The 22,997-nt window shown below is 45.3% G+C and overlaps 1 protein-coding gene across 1 annotated transcript in view; it reads right to left on the bottom strand.

The window, feature by feature from the left end:
- SLC2A12 (solute carrier family 2 member 12) overlaps nt 1-19,865 on the bottom strand; it is a 77,428-nt gene extending 57,563 nt beyond the window's left edge. The window contains exon 1 of the mRNA XM_030886851.2: nt 19,617-19,865. Coding sequence (XP_030742711.2) covers nt 19,617-19,737 — 121 coding nt within the window. The 5' untranslated portion in view covers nt 19,738-19,865. The remainder of the gene's footprint in view (nt 1-19,616) is intronic.
- Between the last annotated feature and the right edge of the window lie 3,132 nt (nt 19,866-22,997).

Here is a 22,997-nt window from a genome sequence, read left to right as displayed (position 1 = left end):
CTACAATGGATGTAGAATGTAATATTTCTCTTTATTGCTCCTCTTGGCTCATCTTATTCAAGCTTAATATGTTAATCAACAAGTATGTTTTGGCCATTTCCAAATGGCCTCCATTTTCCAGCTGGAGAAATCAATGATTTTGTCTCATGAAACACTTCAGAGGGCTGAGAGGGGACAAAGTGAAGCTTAAGATGTGCACCTTTAAAAGTGTGAAATGGACCCTCCCCATCCTGTGACCCTAGTCATCATGTCAGGAGCCTTGTTGGTATCGAGGGTGACACGTTACCCTGCTAACCCTTGAAGTTAGCGGTACGATATCACACTCTGGAGGAGGAAGATGAGGCATCTACTCTCAAGAAAATGTACAGCCTCGGAAATCCCAGGGGCCAGTTCCTCTGTGTTGTACAGGGTCACTATGAGTCTCACAGACTCGATGGCAGTGGGTTTTGGTTTATTCCAGCTTTTAGGTCTTACGAACCTGAAGCTCCATACATAGTTAAGCAAAGGTCTTAGTTGTCTGAATTTTATGTAGGGAGTCTATGGTCCACAGGGGTAGTGCATTATTAATGTGGCTCTTCTAGCCACAGTCTCCCACCACAGGGTCTTTTCCTGCCGGAGTCTGGGTAAGGTGGTGTGGGAAGACACGGATAGGATTCACCTGTGAGTTATTGCAAACACCCTTCATCGGATTGTCACCCAACGGTACAAAACAAGCCCTCTGAGGAGCGGGGGCAGGGTTTTCATGACCACAAGGGCCAGGAGTGGAGTCTGTCCTCTGAACCCAGAGATCCCTGCACAGTGGGCCTCCTCGATCCAGAACACGGCTGTGCCATTAGAGGTGTGGCAGGGGACCAGCAGCAGCAACAGCAGCAAAAGAACCAGGAGCTAGAGCAGCAGCGGTTCTCAACCTGTGGGTCGTCATCCCTTTGGGGGTCAAACGGCCCTTTCATAGGGGTCACCCAATTCATCACAGCAACAAAATGACAGTGATGAAGTAGCAACGAAGATAATTTTATGGTTGGGGGGGGGGTCACCACCACATGAGAACTGTCTGAAAAGGTGGTGTCATGGGGAAGGTTGAGGACCACTGAGCTAGAGTATGAGACAGAGTGTCTTCCCAGCCCACGGAGCAGGTGACGCTGAGGGATTTGGGGGAGGAGGCTGGCTTGTGGAGTAGGGTGCCCCTGGGCACTTAATTCAAGCAGCTGAGTTCACGGATCCACGGAGCTACAGCTGAGTGACTTTGGGTTGAGACTTACAGCAGAGTGGCATGCCCTTTGGGCATTTATTAGCAGCCCTGAAAGAACTTTGCAACATGACCTGACAGGACAACAGCATTCTGAGCATTTCTCACCTGAACTGTGATCTGTGAACTTCCTCAATAAATCCTTTCATTGTGGATAGTATCTGTGGGTCCCGTGTGGCCATTGCCATGAGGTATGGCATCAAGATGGAAAAAGTAGAGAATGCTGTTTGAACCAGAGCGCATCTTCACACGACATGCTCTCAGGAGTACTGCTCGAAATCGCTCCCTCACTCACGGAGACTCATTACCGCTGACATTGTTCGACCCAGCCCCGGCCTGTCCATGCGGGGATGTGAATTCTAATTTGGTGTGCAAGGCTGCACCCTACTGCTTCCAAGACGACAGCCCTTTGACACCACAGGCATTGTCCTGGTTTTGTAAGAGGAGTGCTTGTGGCTTAGAGATGATGCGTCAGGCTGTGAACTACAAGGGCAGCTGTGCAGTTACCAGCCACCCCGCGGGAGAGAGGCAACTTCCTTCTCCCGCCAAGAGCAGCCGTCTCAGAAACTCACAGGGGCAGTTCGACTCTGCCCTATAGGGGGCACTGTGAGTCACAACTGACTTGAAGGCAGGGAGTTTTGCTCTGCTGGGGTGTTTGGGGGGTACATTTTGTACATTTTTGCCATGTACATTTGGTAACTAGGGTCATGTGCCTCACTCGTGATCTTATGAGTGCTAGAAAGGAGATAAAACTCTTTCAAGAAGAGGTGGCAGTGAATGGACAGGAGGCCGGAGACAGCAGATGGTTCGAAGAGTTCCCGAGAAGGTGCCGTTTCTGTTCGATTGGATGTGACGATGAAAGGTAGAGGCCACTGCGTGGGTAGAAGAGAAGCCAACAGTGCTGATACAAGGGTAAGCACGAAGATTCGTAGTTTGTACCTTTTCAACAACCTGCGCTTAGTGCTAATGACGACGCTTGCTGTTGTAGGGGTGACCCCGAGCGACCCCGCAGAGAAGAGGAGAACGGCCCCGCTGGGTTCCCTGGGCTGTAATCTTTAGGAAAGGAGACCTTTAGACCTTTCTCCCATAGAGCGGAGGAGGTTTGAACTGCACACCTTTGGTTAACAGCTGCGAGCTTAACGATCCTCCACCTAAGCCAAACCAAACTCCACTGCCCTCGACTTGACGCTGACTCACGGCTGCCCTATAGGACAAGGTAGCACTGCCCCCATGAGTTTACAAGGCTGTCACTCGTTACAGGTGTAGACAGCCCTGTCTTTCTCCCGTGGATCGTCTGATGGTTTTGAACTACTAGCAGCCGAACTTGTAACCAGGCCTCTCTAATGCTGAAAGCTTCATAATGTCATTTAACAGCCCTTTTGTTCAAGGCCTTCTTGTCTTCTCCCAAAAAAGATCCATCAGTAATTCGCAGCTTCTGCAGAACCGATTGAGCTACCGTGTGGTCCTGCCTTCTCGCCGTGTTTCCCGCTGCGCTAGAAGATGAACAGCCAGGAAGAGGTCCGCTTTTCCTGCTGCAGCCCAGAAGGTGCTTATGAAAAGAATGCTGACAGATCTCTCCAAAGGAAAAGGTAAGTACCATTTAAAGGTTTTATGCAAATGAGACCCATAGCCAAATGGCTCGAGACTTCAGGGCTGGCGACTGCCAGACTCGCCACTGCCGCTTGCTCTAATGCAGCGGAAGCCATAACTAACTGCTACAAGCAAGAAGCCCTCCATTGGCCATAGGCGTTGAGTGCCCGTCTGCTGCCATCTTCCCTCCATATGCCTGTCATCTACGTGCACACAGTGGATCCACAATCAGTACTTGGGCACCAAATCCTACAACATCTCCAGAGAACACACATGCACATATGGGGGTGGGGGTGTTGTTTGAGACCAAGGAGCCAGAGGCTTGTACATCTTGACCAGCTGTGAAAGCCTCACACATTTCAAGACCCACAACTACATGTTTTGCTCAATAAGAGCTTGCGGCTTCCCCAGTAGGGTCTGGCTGTTAGGGTCTGCCTCTTCTTTGCTCCTTCTCTACCTCATCCCCCCAGACTCACTTCAAGTACCACCTTCCCCTTGAAGATCAATTCTTCTATCTCTGTCTCTTTCTGTGCCACCGTATTCGGCTGACCCTACCCCGCTCCTAGACCCTTATGCATGCTGTCATAGTGCCCATTACAATTTAAGGCGTCAAGGTGGTGCAGCGGGTTAAGCATTGGCTGCTAAGCACACGGTTGGCAGTTCAAATCTCCCAGCTCCTACATGGGAGAGCAGTAAGGCCATCTGTTTCTATCAATGCCTACCACTTTGGAAACCTGAAAGAGCAGTTGTATTCTGCTCTATGGGGTTCCTAAGACACAGAATAGGCTAAGCAGTGGGTTTGGGTATTACAATTTAGGAGTGTCTGGGTGGAGCAAATGGTTAATGTGCTTGGCTACTGGCTGAAAGACTGGGGTTCACTCAGTCGTACCTCAGAAAAAGGGCCCAGAGACCTGCCTCAAAAACAAAATGAGAACCAGCCATTGATAACCCTACAGAGCACAGTTTTACTCTGATACGCTTGGCATCACCATGAGTGGAAACGAACTAGACAACCCTTGGCTAATTGGTTGCTACATTTTGAGGCAGTCATTAAAGACCTTATTTATCTCTCCCTATGAGACAGAACGCTCCTTGAAGGCAAGGACACGGCTTTGCTCATATCTGTAGTCTCAGTTCTAGTCTCCGTCTGCTCTGAGGTGAATAATAACTATTGGATGAGTGAATGAATCAAGAAATGAATGGAAACGGAATGCCAGCATATTGTATCCTTGGTCCTCTCTTCCCAAAGTTATATCCGGGGACCTACGTTAATCCATAATATTATGTCATGGTGAAACCCTGGCGGCATGGTGACAAAAGTGCTCGGTTGCCAACTGAAAGATCAGTGGTTCAAAACCACCAATTTCTCCAAAAAGAGAAAGATTTAGCAGTCGTGTTCTATAGAGATTTACACCTTTGGAAACCCTTTGGGCCAGTTCTGTGTGTCCTATAGAGTCCCTAGGAGATGGAATCAACCCAATGGCAGTGGCTTTGGGGTTTTTATTATGTGTGGTTAGGAATGATTTGATTATGTCTGTATACATCTATAATGTATGGTTAGAATAATTAGGAAAACCTACTTCATTCTTTTCTTTGTTTAGCATGATGTCACTTATTGTCCCAGTTGTGAGGATTTTATATATGGGAAGACACACACACACACACACACACTTGCATGAAGAGTTTCTCATATTTATCCTGCACATCAGATGGTAGACAATTCTGTCTTCTCACACCCTAAGACAAGTCTATCTGTGTTTCTGTTCTCAGTTCCATCTTCAGCTGTTCACTCTTATCATGTATTGTCCTACATCTTACTTTTCGATAGAATCTAGCTTAAAAAGTCATATTTAGATGAAATATCAAATCGAGTAAGGGCATGATAAATGTTAGCTGTTCTGTGCTTAGCCGTATCTGTCAGCTGGAAACACTGCTGCCTCACTGGGCTGTTACAGTGATGAGAAGAGATACTAGTGATAGGGCTCCTCGACTCCTAGTAATCCTTCCACAAAGGTTTGGATTATCTGAATCTATGCGGCAAAAATCTCCACAAATCTGGGGTGAATTTTAGAAAGTGGCTCTCTTACTAATAACAAAGGAAATGATAAAATGATACTGCGGTACTTCACAATTGTGCCTTTTCATGAATTCCTGAATGCTTCCATTTCAAAATTGACAGTACGTGCTTCAGTGGGTGTGCATCATGAAAAATTCTCCTTGTGCTTTTGCCTTGAGGTACCTACTAGTTAGATTCCCAATGGACATGAAATACTGCATTAATTTGACCTTCATTACAGCTATTTTCTATTCATATATATGTATATATAAACATACAGTAAAAGGCACCGTGGAGACCCCATTTAAGGCAGTCTTCTAAATTGGCGTCACGCAGCATTCCCAGCTCTGACCAGATGCAAACTGAGGAAACAAGTGCATTCTGGGCAAAATACTACAGATGGGGAGGAGCCCTGGTGGCAGAAAGGGCTAGGTTGTTGGCTGCTAAGCCAAAAACACCTCATGCAGCAGCTCGCTGGGAGCAAGACCTAGAGATGTGCTCCTGTGAAGATCACAGCTAGGGACCCCTGTGTGGGGTAGTGCGTCTCTGTCACAGGGGCCACTCGCTTGGAGTTGGCATAGATTTGACTGCACCCAACCCATGGTGCTGTCAGATAAGTATTGACCTGCTCGTGGCCAAGTCTTTGGTGCAAACCCAGTAGTCCCTCCTCAGTGGAAAGGCAACACCATCTGCTCGCTTAAAGATTTAGAGAACCGTGAACGCTCTGTAGATGGTCTCAATGGTGGCATCAAGAGTCATGTGTTGGGCTCCCAACTGCAAAGTCAGAAGTTTGGAACTACCAGCCACGCATCAGGACGAAAGCTGAGGCTTTCTACTCCTGTGAAGAGTTGCAGCCTCAAAAACGCAGAGAGGCTCTTCTACCACATGCTACAAGGTCGGGATGAGTCGGAATCCACTCGGTGGCAGTGAGAACTTTAATGAGACTGTGTTAGTCTGGGTAGACTAGAGAAACAAATCCACAGAAACTCCTATGTATGTAAGAGACAGTTTTATATAAAGAGTAAGTGTACATTATCACTCTGCCCTTCAATTAATCCCACATGTGTTTATCAGCTGGGTTGGCACAATAAACCTTAATGATCACAGAGACAGGGTTTTTCTGGGGGGTAATGACATGAGAAATGGAACTCAGTGGCATTTGGTCAAATAGCCCCTTGGGAAAAAGATGATTTCAACTTTTCTCCTTACTCACCCCTGTAACTTGGTGTTCTTTAAATGGCTTTTGTTTCTTTATTTTGTTCAATAACTCACACTTCTCGGTACAATTGTTCATGCAAAAAAAATTAAACTCAGGAGGTCTGACTTGACGCTGTTTAAAAAATCTTATAAAAACAGTTCTTGCTCACACACTCTAAGCAAATAGCTGATTCAACTCTTGGAAACCAAAGCTAAACATGCACCAGTGGTAGTGGTGGGGCAGGCAGTGGGGAGGCAGTTTGAAGCTCTCAGAACTTTAAAAACATGATGCTAAATAAATAGTTACTTGGGTTAGAAACTATGGTGCTATTATTCAAGGACTTATAAGTGAAAAACAGCACATGTCTACACCAATTAAAAATTATGAGATGGATTCATCTTTTATATGCTCTTGGAAATTTGAGCTCTCTTGGATTGCTTGAACTTGGATTCATTTATTGTGTTCTGAATTCTGCCTTTCATCAGCTAGTATAAGACACCTCCCTTTAAAAAAGAGCTAATTAGTAGCCATGGAGTTGATTACAATGCATGGTGAGTCCTTGGGTATCAAAATGGAATTGTGTTCCATACGGTGTCCAGTGGCTGGTTTTTCAGAGGGAGACCACCTGTCCTTTTTTCTGATGCTCCAAGTGCATTACCCATTTGAGATAGTAAGGTTTTTTGTGTGCAGCATGGCACCTGTAATAAGACATGGGTGGAGTTTAGCCTGACAGTCAGGTCTCAGTTTGATGACCTCCTTTTGAGGTGCCACTGAGATAAATGGGTCTTTGAGGCTGGCATCTCTCTCTTTCTCTCTCTCTTTCTACCTTGACCTTCTTATTAACAGCCATGTTTAGACCTGTGCAAGTCCTGGAGATGTATCCCCTGCCATTGGATCCACAAGACTTTGCACCCACCTGCCTGCAACCTTCATGCACTCTGCATCATTGCATGTGGCTGTGTGAGTCTAAAGAGGGCCTTTATGGACTGGTATCAGACTTACGGAATTGAGTTGCACTGGGCTGGGATATTTTATTGATATATGAGTACTTCTTAATATAAAGCTCTTATACATTATAAGTGTCTCTGGATTCATTTCTCTAGACAACCCAGCCTAACACACTATTGTTCTACCAAGGGATCTTAGTATAAGACCCAGACCATGTTCAGTCTGTTCAGCTACCACCTGCCATGCAGGCGGTTGACACAAGAGCTTTTCAGCTCTTGCTCTGGATCTGAGAGAGAGAAGGATGATGTTAAAAACATTTAACAATTGAGATAAGGGCATTGACAAAAGCAGAATAAATATTAGCTGTAAAACCCAGTTCAAGCACAGTGGTGTGGCTAACTAGTGCCAAACCTGTGGGGCAGGTCCTGTTGCCTTGGCTACTCTTTGGGCCGACTACTTCCATATCTGCCAGGCACTGCTTTGGCAGCTCCTGCTGAGGTGGCTGAAAGGTGCTGGCAAAGGGAGAACACCTCGCTGTCCTTTCTTGATATTCTGCCCTTCAGGGGAAGCAAGAGCGCTGTTATGACAACCAAACACCACCTAGAGTTTGCTGTGAAACCTCCTGTTGTGTTCATTTAGAGCAGTGGTTCTCAACCTTCCTAATACCGCAACCTTTTAATATAGTTCCTCATGCTGTGGTGACCCCCCCAACTATAAAATTATTTTTGTTGCTACTTCCTAACTGTAATTTTGCTACTTAACAGTATCAGAATCAGGCAACTCCTGTGAAAAGGCCGTTTGACCCCCAAAGGGGTCGTGACCCACAGGTTGAGAACCACTGATGAGACTTTTCCCTGCTGTGAAAGCCCCATAGAACTCAAAGTCATGAAATGTATCAACTTGAGACCTTTGATTTGATTTGAAAATAAGGTTTCATATATAGTGATAGAAGGAGTCTTGGTGGCATAGGAGAAAGACGGGGCTTTCTAATCCTGTAAAGAGTTCTAGTCTTGGAGACCCACGGGGGCAATTCTACCCTGTCATACAAGGTCACTATGAGTCAGCATTGACTTGATGGCAATACGTTTACTTGTTTGGGTTTACACAGTAATAGAGAGATGCTAACTGGACTGAAAGAGGAGATGGCAACCTTTAACCCAGTCTCATGTCCAGACATAACAATGTATCCGTATCCCGTTGTGGTTGAGTCCATTCTGAGCCCTAAGGACCCTGCAGGACAGAGAAGAACTGCCTCATCAGGTTTCCATGGAAACGAACTGCTGCATCTTTCTTCCACGGAAGGGCTGGTGGGTTCCAAGTGCTAACCCATTACTTAGCATGTGAGCACCTCACCACGTACAACCAGAGCTCTTTACAGCAGCCTAGCTCCACAGGCCAAACCCATTGCCACCGAGTCCATTCTGGCTCACAGTGAGCCGAATGACTGTGGTTGCACTGCCCCACAGGGTTTCCAAGGCTGCCGTTTGTGTGGCAGCAGACTGGCACGTTTCTCCCATGGGTGGCTGCTATGTTTGAACCACTGACCAGCTAGCAGTTTTGCTGGGAGCTATGTCACTTGTATTTTAAGTCTCATCAGGGTCACCCAGGTGAGTGGACCTCCACATTTTAGTGGAGATACTGGATGAAGAGCAGACTGCAAAGAAGGGATGGACCCTCCACCTCTGTGGAATTCGCCACTGACAACTTGCTTAGTAGCAATGAAAATTTTTCAGATATAGCATTACAAGATGAGCCCCATCAGGATGGAAGGCACTCAAAATACGACTGGGGAAGAGTTGCCACCTGAAAGTAGAATCAACCATAGCGGTGGGGGTAGAGTAAAGCTTTCAGCACCTTCATTGCCTGATGGGGCATGACTTAAAATGACAGGAAGCAAGATGTAACATATGGTCAAGAACTGATCGTATCAAAGAAAGAACCCTAAGCTTCAATGAAGGTATTAGCAAAAAACAAAAACAAGACATCAAGAATTGGAGAACACCCATTGAATTGTTTCAACAGGTTGACAAGGTACTCACTAGTTCATGCCCTGAAATTTAGAGGACAGCTACTTAGCTATCTGATTAGATCCATGTTTGTGCCTATTGCAAAGAAAGGTGACCCAAGAGAATATAGAAATCACTTAATAGTATTATTAATATCACACACAATTAAGATTTTGCTGACAACCGTTGCAGCAGTGCAATGATAGGGAGCCGTCAGAAACTCATGCAAGATTCAGAAGATGATGAGGCACAAGTGACATTGTTGCTTAAGCCAAATGAAGCTTGGCTAAACGCAAAGAATGCCAGAAAGATATTTACTTGCATTTTATTGGTTATGCGAAGGCGTTTGACCATCTCGACCATTATAAAGCATGGATAACATTGAGAAGAATGATTCATTCCAGAATATTTTACTGTGCTCATGCGGTGCCTGTCCATGGACCAAGAAGCAGTGGTTCTTGGACTCCCGCAGGGTTTAAAGTCAGGAAAGTGTGCGTCAGGGCGGTAGCATTTCACCAAATTAATTCAACCTGTCTGCTGAGCAAATAACCAGGGAAGCTGGGCTCTGTGAAGAAGAACCCAGTGTCAGATTTGGAAGAAGGCTTGTTAAGAACCTATGATGCACCAGTGATGTGAGTGGCGATACTCGGAGGGTGGAGAGAGGGTGGGTTGGAAACGGGGAACCGATGACAAGGATCTACATGTGACCGCCTCCCTGGGGGACCTACAACAGAAAAGTGGGTGAAGGGAGACGTCGGACAGGGCAAGATATGACAAAATAATAATTTATAAATTATCAAGGGTTCATGAGGGAGGGGGGAGAGGGGGAAATGAGGAGCTGATGCCAGGGGCTTAGGTGGAGAACAAATGTTTTGAGAATGATGAGGGCGATGAATGTACAAATGTGCTTTACAGAATTGATGTATGTATGGATTGTATGAGAGTTGTATGAGCCCCTAATAAAACAATTCAAAAAAAAGAACTTATGATACACAGATGATATAACTTTGCTTGCTGAAAGTAAGGAGGACTTGAATTATTTGCTGATGAATATCAAGGATTTTAGCCTGCAATATGGATTAGAACTCAATGTAAACAAAACCAATATTCTCACCACTGAACCAACAGGTCACATCGTGATAAGCAGACTAAAGACAGGAGTTTTCAAGGATCTCCTTTTACTTGTCTCCGCAATCCATGTTCACGCAAGCAGGAGTCAAGAGAGAAAACGGTGCGTTACGCAGGCTAAACCTGCGGCACAGAACCTCTTCCAAGTATTGATTGACAAGACTGTCACTTAGAGGAGGAAGATGGGCCTTACCTAACTCAGGGTATTTTTCGTAGTCTCATATGCATGTTAAAGTTGGACAGTGAATCAGGAAGACCAGAAGAATCGATCCATTTGAATTAGGGTGCTGGTGAAAAATACCATGTCCTGCCACAAGAATGGGCACACCTGTCTCAGAAGAAAGACAGGCAGAAGGCTCCTGAGAAGCGAAGATGGTGAGACTCTGCCTCATGTGTTTCAAACATGTTAACAGAAGAGAACATTCCTTGGAAAAGGAGGTCATGTTTGCTAAAGTAGGTCAGCGAACACAAGGAGGAGCATCAAGGAGGTGGCTTGATACAGTGCTGCAGCAATGGGTGCACATGGAATCATTGTGAAGGTGGCACACGACCAGACAGGGTGCTGTTCTGGGGCGCACAGGGTCGCTGTATGTCAGCACCAGCTTGAAGGCACCTACCAGCAACAAGAGAAGATTTATAGATAGACAGGCAGGCTGATTGGTATAGGAGGGAGAGAGACTATACGCACAATAAACAAACACACACGTACATATATGTGTTTCATAGAGAATATGTATATGTTGCTATGTACCTATGCTACAAGTATTTCCGTGAATGGGGTGGAGCATACAGAGGGGAAATTTATGAAAACAGACATTAACAAACACCTTGAAGCAGTGAGTTCCTGGGCATGGGGACACAGGACAATGAGTTCAGAGGACAGTGAAGCCAACTGGTATAACAATCTCCTCAAAGATAACATTTACATCCTATTTTGATGAGCGGTGACTGGGGTCTTAAAAGCTCATGAGCATCCATCTCATGTGCGGCTCTAGATTTCTCCCTGTCCTGGGGAAAGCTGGGTGAACGAAATGAAAAATGCATGGAAATTTTTAATCCATAGGAGCAATGGACTAAATCAGGGGTCCTCAAACTTTTTAAACAGGGGGCCAGTTCACTGTCCCTCAGACCCATTGGAGGGCCGGACTATAGTTTAAAAAATACTATGAACAAATTCCTATGCACACTGCACATATCTTAATTTGAAGTAAAAAAACAAACAGGGCTAAAACACCCGGCAGGCTGGATAAATGTCCTTGGCGGGCCATAATTTGAGGATGCCTGGACTAAATGAACATTGACTTTCACCACCTGGAGACCAGAGGAATTCGATGGTGTCTGGCTACCACTGTAAACTGCTCAGAAGGGGATCACATGAGAAGATTCTGGATAAAGTAGGGGAAATTGTGGAGAAACCCTCATTGCTTAGATAGAAACTGGTAGAACCATGAAGGCCTTAATCATTCTTCAGGTCAGGAAGAGGACCCAACTCCATTGCTCAGTTTTCAGCCAAACAGCAGCCAGGTCTCAGAGGGGAACAAGGCACTAGGGAGGTCCACACTCCTTTAGAAGAAAGGACCATTTGAGATCTAAAGGGCAGCCTCTACCTAAAGGGGACGTTCAGAATTGTGAGAAATGGAGGAAGCCTAGAGGGATACACTGTAGAAATCACAATCAATGACATGAAACAAAAAGTATGTTAACTTCTGAATAGAAAATAATTTTCTCTTTTGAGAACGATGATGGCAACAAATGTCCAAATGTGCTTGTACAACTCTTATCCCAATCCATACATCCATCCATTGTGTCAAGCACATTTGGACATTTGATTTTTTTAAAAAAAGAAAGAAAATAATTTTCTCTGTAAATCTTCACTCAATTACAATTTTTTTTTATTCACATGGGGGGGGGAACAGTTTTTGTTATGGGTTTGGCAAATGTTTAACATATGGAAACCCTCAAAAAATGAAACTGGCCGTAAACCTTATAAACTCAGAGGCTCCAACCCAGTCCTGAATTGAAGAAATTTGGAAGACAGCTACCTGGCCAACTGACTGGAACAGATCCATATTTGTACCCATTCCAAAGAAAGGTGACCCAACAGAATACACAAATCATAGAACACTATCCCTAATAACACATGGAAGTAATTTTTTTTCTGAAGATCATGCAAAAATACTTGCAGTAGTACATTGACAGAGAACTGCAAGAAATTCAGTCCAGATTCAGATGAGGAGGTGGAACAAGAGATATTGCTGATGTGAGATGGATCCGATAGAAAGCGGAAAACACCAGATGATGTTACCTTGCATTTTATTGACCAGGCAAAGGCCTTTGACTGGGTGTGTCATAACAAACTAGCTAGAATTGAGAAGAATGGGAATCGTATGACACATATGTGCACATACGGAATCTGTACATGGGTCAAGAGACAGTTGTGTGAAGAGAACAAGTGGGTAATTCATGGGTTAAGATCAAGAAAGGTGTGCTGTGGGGTTGTATCCTTTGACCAGACTTATTCAATCCGTGTGCCGAACAAATAGCACAAGAAGATGGACTCTCTGAAGAAGAATGCAGAATCTATTGGAAGGCTTATCAACAACCTACAATATGCAGAAGCTGAAAGTGAGGAAGGCTTGAATTACTTGATGATAAAGATCAAGGGTTGCAGCCTTCAGTATGGATTACCAATCAATGTAAAGAAAATCCACATCCTCACAAGTGGACCATAGGTAAGTAACATCATGATACATGGAGAAGAGATTGAAGTGGTCAAAGGTTTCATCTTGCTTGGATCCACGATCAATGTTCATGGATCCAAAGCGGCATTGCACTGAGTAAATCGGCTGCACGAGACCTCTGGAATGTGTGGAAAAGCAAGAATGTTACTTTGAGGACTATGGTGTCCTAGATCAAGCCATGTGTTTTCCGTTGCCTCATATGCATGAGAAAATTGGACATTGAAAAAGGATGATGAAAGAAAATAGATACATTTGAATTATGGTTCTGGCGAAGACTATTGACACTTAACGTGTACTGCCAGAAGAACAAACAAATGTGTGTTGGAAGAAATACTAAGCATTCTAAGAATGCTCCTTAGAAGCAAGGATGACAAGAATTTTTCACATACACTTAGACACATTATCAGGAGAGGCCAATCCCTGGCGAAAGACATCCTGCTTGGTAATATAGAGGGTCATGGACAAAGAGGAAGATCCCGGGCAAGATGGAGTGACACAGCGGCTGTGACAGTGGGCTCAGACGTAAACACAGTTGTGAGGATGGCACGGACCAGGCATCGTTTCAGTCTGTGGCAGACACGGTCACTATGAGGTAGAACCAATTCAGTGATACCTAACAACAACAACATAGTTACAATGCCTTCTCTCACAACAGCATTGTCCACTGGTGGGTTTTGGTTTGATTTTCTCTTTCCTCTGGGTAATTTTGCTCTCCATAATCTTCTCAGTCTAACCTACAAGTCGGTTTTCCTTGGGCTGTCTGAGCAAGCCAGAGAAAGCTAGACCTGTCTGAATTCCAGGTGGCCCTGTTCTGGTTAAACCCGGAGCCCAGGACAAAGTAGGGGGTGAGTAAATATGCCACTAGCCTCAAAGCTATGGCCTGGCTGACAGAGCAGTGACAAGATGTGGTCGGCTAACTGTGATTCTGTTCCATGAAGTCTTCTCAGGGCTGTGAGAAATGGAAGGAAAGGAGACTAGCTGACACTCTCTCCTCTCCCCGCCTCTCCTGTGTCAGTTGAGCATAAGACGGTTAAACGGTCTTAAAGACTTAATACCCATTCGTGAAAAGGAGTTCATTTGGTTTAAAAAATATTTGAGAACCATTGCCATAGAACATTCATTTGATTGGTGGAAGTGTGTGCTTCTGGAACCCCAGGATTGTGGTATCTTGGATGTAGAATGGTCTTGAGATGGGATGTAGGAATCTCTGATTAAGTGGTTTTGACTGCAAGCCCAAAGACGGAAGATCAATTACACCCTGTAGCATCTTGGAAGAAAGGCAAAGAAAAGATCGAGAAATCTATGGAGGAAGACACTGGGAAAAGCACAGAGTGAAAGACAACAAAGATGAATATTATTGCATACCAAAGTCAGCACTAACACTAATAACCAGAATCTATGAGTGAATACATAGAGAGATATTTAAGCTGAATCAGGATGGGAAGGCAAATGTGACTTCACTCACAAATAGACATAGGTTTGACAGAGGGCATTTCTACAAACATATTTTCATGTATTGTAAATATATCCAGGAGTATAGCAGAGCATACAGGGGGCAATGTTATGCCCATAACCCAACTCCTTGAGGGAATGAATTGTTCTGGACTATAATCTCAAGGGATACCAAAAGCAGTTGGCATAGCATAGTCCACCAAGACAGTGTTCTACAACCTACTTTGATGAGTAGTGACTGGGGTCTTAGAAGCTTAGCAGCAGCCATTCAAAGTTCAACTATGGATGGCTCCATAACTGAAGCAAAGAGGAGTGACATCAGCCACAGAAGGAAACAATGAATGCCAAGCTCTAATTGAACCTTCTGGAACCTAGTTTCCATCCTCCTTAGACCAGATGAACTAGACGGTGCCTGGCTACTGTTTCTGACTGCTCTGAAAGGGATCACAATAGGAGGTGCTGGATAAAGCGGGAGAAAAAAACGTAGAACAAAGCTGGAAATGACCTAAGGAATCAGGTGTATTGGTGTGATAGAAACTGATAGAATCCCGGAGACTTCGGCCCTTAGCCTGGAACAAAGCTTGCTCTCCTGGCTCAGGTTTCACTCAAGCAATAGACAGGCCTCTAAGTGAACAATACCAACAGGGTGATACACATTTCTTAGAGCCATCAACGATAGCCGGTCAACGGGGCAGCAGTTTCCCATGATAAAGCACTGAAGGTAGGAAGGAAAGAAGGACATCAGTCAGTGTCAGACATGAATAAATAATAATAATAATTTCTAAAGTATCAAGGGTTCATGAGAGAGGGAAGGTGGGGGAGGGAGGAGAACAATGAGGACCCAATATCAAGGGCTCAAGTAGAAAGCGAATGTTTTGAGAGTGATGATGGCAACAAATGTACAAATGTGCTTGACACAATGAATGAATGTATGGATTGTGAGAAGAGTTTGTACAAGCTCCCAATGAAATGATTTAAAAATGATTTAATTGGAAACAATTAAACAATTAAACACAAGGAAGAAGGAGGGGGAGGACTGATACCTTTTGGAAATTGCAACCAATGTCACAAAACAAAATGTGTATGAACTGTTTAATGGAAAGCCAATCTGTTCTGTAAACTCTCATCGAAATCACAGATAAGGTAAAAAAAAAAAAAAGAGAGAGAGAGAGGAGAAAGAGGAAATTGTATGGAGCTCAGTTCTACACTGCACATGGGCTGCCGGGCATCAGAGTGGACTGGAGGTCAACCATTGTGGTTTTATTCAGTGGGGATGTAATGTTGCCCTTTGTTTCGTGAGTCCAGTTCTCAGTGTTGTGGGATTGAGATAATTTGTTTGACCAGTAGGGCTACTGAATGGAGACTTAGACTCACGCAGTATAAATTGCTCTTGTTTTTGGACCCTGTAGGCTGAACAGAGAAGAAAAGCAGTGCTGATGGGTGAGGGCAACGGGTGAATTTTGGAAACCCTCTCTGTAGCCAATTGTTGGCATCATAAAATAGGAAAAGCCTGGAGATCCAAGGCCTGCAGATGAAGGCCTGGACATAAGGCAGCCTAGGCCAGAGATCACTACGGTTCATTCTCAGTCAATTGCTGAGTAACCTAGGCAACCACTCTTTTGGTCTGGAAGTCTGTTTCCTCACCTCACCTGGTGTAGGCAAGAGCATTTCAAATTGAGTTCAGGTCTGTCCCGTAAGGCCCATTCTGACAAGATCTTGGCCATTGCCATTGAACTGAAAACACGCCCACTGCGTCATAGATCCTTGAAAATGAGTGTCAGTTCATGAGCTGCTAGTCGCTGGAACAAAACATTCTTTTCAGTTTAAGAGGAGTTGTCTGAGAAAGACCTGCCAACATTTTTCAGTGTGTGTAATAGAATTCAAGAAAAGGAGAACTTGGTGTTTCTCTGTTTCATTTTGTTTTATTTTTCAGGACCCTAAATGGTTTAATTACCTTGTCCTGGGTTTCATAATAATTTCTCTTTGTGCTTTCATTTTTTCCAGCTAGGGTATTGACTTAGAGGCTTCATTTGCTCATTTCAAATGCAGGTATATTATGATAATAGTATCTTAAATATTATGAGTTAATAAGATATAATAAACCATAGAAAATGTAAGTACAAAGAAGGTGAAAGCAGTCTTTGATAGATTTTTTTTCCCCCATTAAACCTCAGCATCTTAGTAAACCAGACTAAAATATAAAATGGACTTGCTCTAGGGCCCGATAGGTTATTAAACCTTTAATTAATAGGGGGATTATATTTTAGCCAGATTTACTAGGATGTTAAGGCTTATCATAATATTCTTCATTAAAAAATGTCAAAATGTGAAACTTTTAGTTGTTTAAAAAATGCTAATAAACTAATGTTTCACATTTTTATATTTTCATTTAATGAAGGTTTGACATATCCTCCATTTAGGTCTGTACATTTCTGAAGGGAGTTTTTGCATCTTATATCTCTTCCCAAAGAATTCTTCAATCTTTAGTATATACCATGTCACACAACTGGTTTCCCATCTTTCAGGGACTCGAATTGTATTCCTTTTAAATATTCTTTGAGTTTGAAGAACAAAAAGAGGTCTGGGAGGTGGGTGGAGGGGGGTGGGGGTGGGCGGTTAGAGATCAGGGCTGCAGGTAAAGGTACGGCTTCCCAATGAGATGCTCACAGGACAGCCCTTACTGCCCTCAGAGAAGGAGCAGGTGCAGCTTCTCTTTGGAGACTTTGCTGTCATGTCATGGGGACATGTTTTCTCAGTGCAACTTTCCTGGCCTTTTTCTTCACTAACATAGTTGATGATTTTCTTAAAACGTCTTCCCAATAAGCCTCCATGATTATCCCATGTCTTTCAAGAAAATCTATCAAGATTTCAAATCCCCAAAAGCAGTTTCCATAACCTTCCGAGCTGATCTCTCAGTTTTGAATTTCACTGGCTCAGCAGATCCCCTTAATTCTGAAGACATCCTAATGATACTAAGAGGGAGCCCTGATGGTGGCACAGTGGGTTATACATTGTGCCGCTAACTACAAAGTCAGTGGTTTGAACCTACCAGTCACTCTACGAGAGATAAATGAGGCTGTCTGCTTCCTAAAAGATTTACTCTCTTAGAAACCTTAGGGAGCAGTTCTGTACCTGGGGTCAATGCTGACTCTTAGTGGCCCTATAGGGCAGGGTAGAGTTGTGGGTTTCCGAAACTGTAATTCTTTATGGGAATAAAAAGCCGGGTCTCCCAAGAAGCAGCTGATGGTTTTGAACTGCCACCTCGTAGTTAGCAACCCAGTGGGTCACCATTACACTACGAGGGCTCATATGTCACATATATATATGTATATAGAGTCACACATATAATTATCCTTGTGCCAAAGAATAATCAAGGCAATTCTGTAAAATTTACAAAGTATGAAAATTCATACTTAAGTCACCTAAGTATCATACAGCACAAATCAAAGCTGTAGCTATTTGAGATTTTAGGGAAATAGATCAGAGTCCCTCTTCTAGGCAATAGAAATTCATTTAAAATTAAATTTGAAGAATCCGTTGCAGGATGGATGCCTTCATCTCTATGTCCCTGCACCCGCATACACGGCTGCTCTTTTGGGGCGCTTTCTGGTGTGTCCTCAGCTGTAGGAAGCATGTATTGCATGTTCTTTTCCTGGCGGTGACTGGGAAGTTAAGAGCCAGGCTACAACCCAATCGGTAATCTTCACTGTAACCACAAAGGCCTCTTCTGGGTAAAGGTTCTGCTCAACTTTTTGGTGGCATTATCATGGACTCTGCTCCTACTGAGGAAGCCGTTTTACCAACATGACCACCTCAACTTACTCTGCAGGCAACATTGCAGCCCTGTTCATTCTCAGGAATTCAGAGAAAAGAACTGAGCAGGGATTTCTCTGTATCCAATACATGCTCCCTTGCGAGCTGACAAGTGGCGTCGTAGGGTAAGCATTTCTCTGCTAACGGCCAAGCCACCAGCCTTGCCCTGGGAGAAAAGTGACGCTCTTTGCTCTCTGAAGATTCCCAGGCTCAGAAATCCACACGGTTGTTCCACTCTGCCCCCCAGGCCCGCTCTGAGTCAGCATCGATTGAGGGCAGTGTGTTTATTGTTGCCTGCTCATCGGAAACTTAGGAGGGGCGAGCAAGTAAGGGGGGGCTCTGCTTAGGAGAGAGGGGTACAGGTCTGGCCACAGAGAAAGTTGACTGCAACTACTCATTTGTGACCGGAAGTGGGGAAGCAAGAGAAGGCTGACCACGGAGGGGAACACTGAAGCGAGCGGCAGCTTCTCAGTTCCCGGAGAGGAGCAGCTTCACGCCTTCGCATGAGGGGCCGTGGGCCCCTTCGAACAGCAGACAGACTCACAGTGCAAACAGAAAGTTAGACACGTCTTCTCCAAGGGAAAAGCTAAGTGCCCTTTGTATTATGTAGTTACTCATGTAATGCCCACGTGCGGGTTGGCAATGTATGCTGTGACCAGATGGAGCAGGCCTACAAGGAAGAAGAGTGTGTCTTTTTATATCAGTTAATATTAAAATCAGTTCCTATTCCCTTGAGACACGGAACGAATCACAAGAATCAGCAGAACACCACCCTGTGTTTGTGAGGACTGTCAACGTGGAATCGGCGAGAAAGCGTTTGGTTCAGCAAGGGTAACTGAAATGAATGAAAACTTTTCCAAATACCACTTCTGTCTGGAAAAAGCATTCAACCAACCGCAGTCCCGAAGGGTGCTTTTACAGAAAGCAGAGATCGCAAACCGATCCACCGCAGCCGGGTGCTAGGAGGTCGTTTTTATTCTTTTAAAGCTGTAGTATCGATGACTCTGGAAAGAACCATCACAGAACGGAACGCTTAGATGCCGCCTTGGCAAGTGTCTGATTTACAAAATGGTGGTTGCGATGTCTACTGGCCACGGTGTGCCAGCAAGTGGAACAGAGCCCGTGCGTGTGCGCGTGTGCGCACGCGTGTGTTTGCACGTGGGGTAATCTTACAGAGCAACTTTTCCAGAAGGAAGATTTAGCACGTCCTGTGTCCACACCTTGAGGGGGACTTGTCCTACCAGTAGTGGGTGCGTAACTCACAGTTCCAGGGGGAATGAAGTAAAACAATCATCACCCCCTTTAGTGACTCCTCACTCCCACGCTCACCAGGTCCAGTCCCCTGTCCCCACCCCCACACACCGGGGTGTGTGTGTGTGTGTGTCCGGGTCTCCAGCCCCACCAGCCACCCCACAGCACGCTCCCTTGCTCACTTTACCTCTTGCCTCTCCGGGAGGATGCAGGTCCCCGCGGGCTGCACGGCTGCCATCAGCCTTCTCGGTGGCTGTCCCCTTCTGGGGCAGCAGCGTAGGCTCCTCTGGGCTTTCAACAGGTACCATGGCCCTCGGCTCCTGGGCACCAGTCCACCCCCACTCGCCCCGCAGACCGGACGGATCACGTTCTCCATGGTAGCATTTTAAAAGAAAAGTGCAGAGAGGGGAAGGGTGGGTGGGGGGGGAAAGAGCCCTTCAGGCCACGGCAATGTGATTTGTGACCAACTTTGTTTCTATTTCCGAAGGCTTTGCCCTTTGCGGGTGACACAGGCTGTTGCTATTCCAGGCGGCCTATCACAGGCCGTGGGCGGGGTCTGTCTCCGAAGGGTTGTTTTTGCCTTGGATGCAGGTTTGGGAGCAGGGGTTACAGGACGCGACGGGCGCTCGGACGCGGCAGCGGGCCATCAGCGAGCCGCAGCAGGGAGGCCTGCCCTGGGAAAAGACGCCAGAGGAGCAAACAGGCAGCGGGCCACGCCGGCTGGAAGCAGGGCCGCAGACTCACAGATGGTATCAGTTAATCTTGCAGAAAGAGGCACGGTTTTAGAAAGACGTGCCAGCAGGAAAAGTGTGTCGGTTGTTTTCGGCCAAGCCTGTTCCTCCGGGAGTTGGGAGGCCCGCCCGTGCACACAAAGAACGAAATAGCTTGCGTGTAACCTGTTTGGGGTCTAGGTCATGTCTTAGACTAACTCTCTCTTCCAAAGCTGATCCGACAAGTTGAGACCTGAGACCCAGAAGGTACAAAACTCCGAATGCCAACGTTCTGCAACCTTTTTCTATTCTGAGTGGGGACAAAGTAATCCCTCTTTTCAATGCATCGTTTTCTTCAGCCCCGAATCTCCTGTCAGATGGTGCATCTGCTGGGGCGAGATGCCAGGTCAAATGACTGCCTGGGTAGGATCCGGAACAAAATCAGGGCATGCCATGGGAAGGAGAAGGGGAAAAAAAATCTGACTTGTGGAGTTCATTTCTATAAATGTATTTCTCCTCAGTTGTCTGGTTAGCAGATCGTACTTATTGAAAAACCCAATAAAGCACATCTACTCAACTTAGAAAATCATTAGGAGAAGAAATTAAAATTTCTGAAGCATTCATCATGTGCCGAGGAGTTCTGGGGGCCCTGCTGGGTAAGTGTGGAATGGCTAACCACAAGGTCAGTGGTTCAAGCCCACCAACTGCTCCTAGAAGAAAACGGACCTATCTGCGCCAGTACAGATGCACAGCCTCAGAAACCCTGCAGACGGTCACTGTGGGTCCGAATTAACCGGATGGCAGTGGGTTTCCTTGGAAGGTTATGATGTGCCAGCAATTGGGCTGGGAATACTAATTCAAATGATTCCTTTGAGACTCAACTCCTGGCTGAAACGGGCCTGCTGATACTGCGGTGAAGCTCTTGTCTGCTGACAGAAAGGCCTGTTGTTCCAGCCCATGAGCGATCCTATCAGGTGCACCCAGGGAGGCAGACGCAGCCATCTTCCATAAATGCCCAGCCTGGGAACCTCCACGAGGCAGTTCTAGTCTGGCCTGCAGGGTCACTGGGAGCTGACAGCAGCGTGTTTAGTTTCCTGGATGCCAGTGAGTTCGGCTTGGGCAAAGTCCATACAATTGATCCCTGGTCAACTTCGCAGGTTTATTCTTCTCTGGTTTGCTAGGCTTTTACTCTTGCAGCCTTTCTGGACCCTCTGAGAAGATGCCCTGCAACATGGTGTCAGTCCTGGTTGTGTCTCTGGATAGAAAGTGAAGCTGTGTAATACCACAGCGGAACCATGCAGTACTTACTTGGGCGTTTTGGCTGGACAATATCTAAGCTCTGAATTAACTTATTACCTCACACTTGTTCGTTACTAGATATTTTCACATTTTTCTCTCCTGATCAAGCGACAAATGAAATGAATCTGCAATGGCTCTATTCATGTTTATAACATGGCTATTGTATGTGTGTTGCTTGGTGTTGTCAGGTGCTGTCCAGTCCGCCTTGACTCATATCGAACCTGTGGATCACAGGATGAAGCACTCCGGACACAGTCCGATGTCATCTTTGCGATTGCTATTATGTTGAACCCATTGGGGTAGCCACTGTGTCGGTCCATCTCTTTGGGAGTCTTTTTCTTTTTTCGCAGATCCTCCACTGTACCAAGCATGAGCTTGATTTTTACTCCTAGCCTTCCAATAGGACAAAGTAGAACTGCCCCCTTGGGATATCTGAGGCTATAAACTTTGTGGAAGCAGAAACTCTCATTTTTCTCCCACAGAGAGGCTGGTGGGTTTGAACTGCTGACCTTGAGGCTAGAAGCTGAACACATAACCTGCTATGCCACCAGGGCTCCTACCAAGCATGTTAGTACTAGAAAATGGATAAACACCAAGTCTAGCTCAGTCCTCTCCCCTTCAAGGGGGTGGGTGCTTCAGAATGGTACAGATCAGCTTGTGCTCACTAAAGAATATACAGTGTAAGGATAGTTTAGGCAAATACTTTTTATTTGTTCCCAAGGTGTGTCGCATCGTAAAAGCAGTTGTTTTTACACACGAGGCACACACATTTCTCACCAGCTCACCATATTCCTTTGGTTTCCATCTTCTTTCTGCTCAGAACCAGTGAGTGACCTTAGAGGAAGGAAATGCTCTGGCAATGGATCACTTGACAATTGCTTTTTGTTTAATGAGAGCAGACCCACGTCTCTAGCAATTCCTCAGCACTGTAGAGGTGCCATGGGTGTTTGTGGTGGTGTTTGACTAAGCAGAGGATAAATATAACTTCAGAATACTGTTGTCATTAGGAACTATTAAATAATCCCCACTCTGCGTTCTGTAGCTTAGGCATACAGCAATGCCCCAAAAAAGGCAATCAATGCTGTTGACCACATCCCCTTTTGATGCACCTAATTCTGTTCCTTGTTCCACTATTGACTTGAGACAGACCACTGGCCAACTCAGTCCCTGGACTGTTATAAGAATGGCCTAGGCAATGTAACTGAGAGGAAATACTTAAACCCAAATGAAGGCTGAGCATGATAGTGGGACAAGAGGAAAGTAAAAGGAGCTAGAGGAAAGAACTAGGAGGCAAAGGGCATTTATAGAGATCTAATACAGGCATGTACATATATAAATATATTTATACATGATGATGGGGAAATAGATCTATGTGCCTATATTTATAGGTCTAGTATTAAGGTAGCAGATGGACATTGGGCCTTCACTCAAGTACTTCTCAATGCAAGAACACTTTGTTCTATTAAACTGGCTTTCTATGATGCTCACCTTCCCAATACTATTGCTGAAGACAAAGCGGGTGCATAAGCAAATGTGGTGAAGAAAGCTGATGGTGCCTC

The sequence above is a fragment of the Echinops telfairi genome, unplaced genomic scaffold (genome assembly GCF_000313985.2).
Source record: "Echinops telfairi isolate 266 unplaced genomic scaffold, ASM31398v2 ScPeMD7_3533;HRSCAF=4204_0, whole genome shotgun sequence".
NCBI lineage: Eukaryota > Metazoa > Chordata > Mammalia > Afrosoricida > Tenrecidae > Echinops > Echinops telfairi.
The sequence above is the reverse complement of the archived record's forward strand: the minus strand, read 5'-3'. Positions and strand labels throughout refer to the sequence as shown.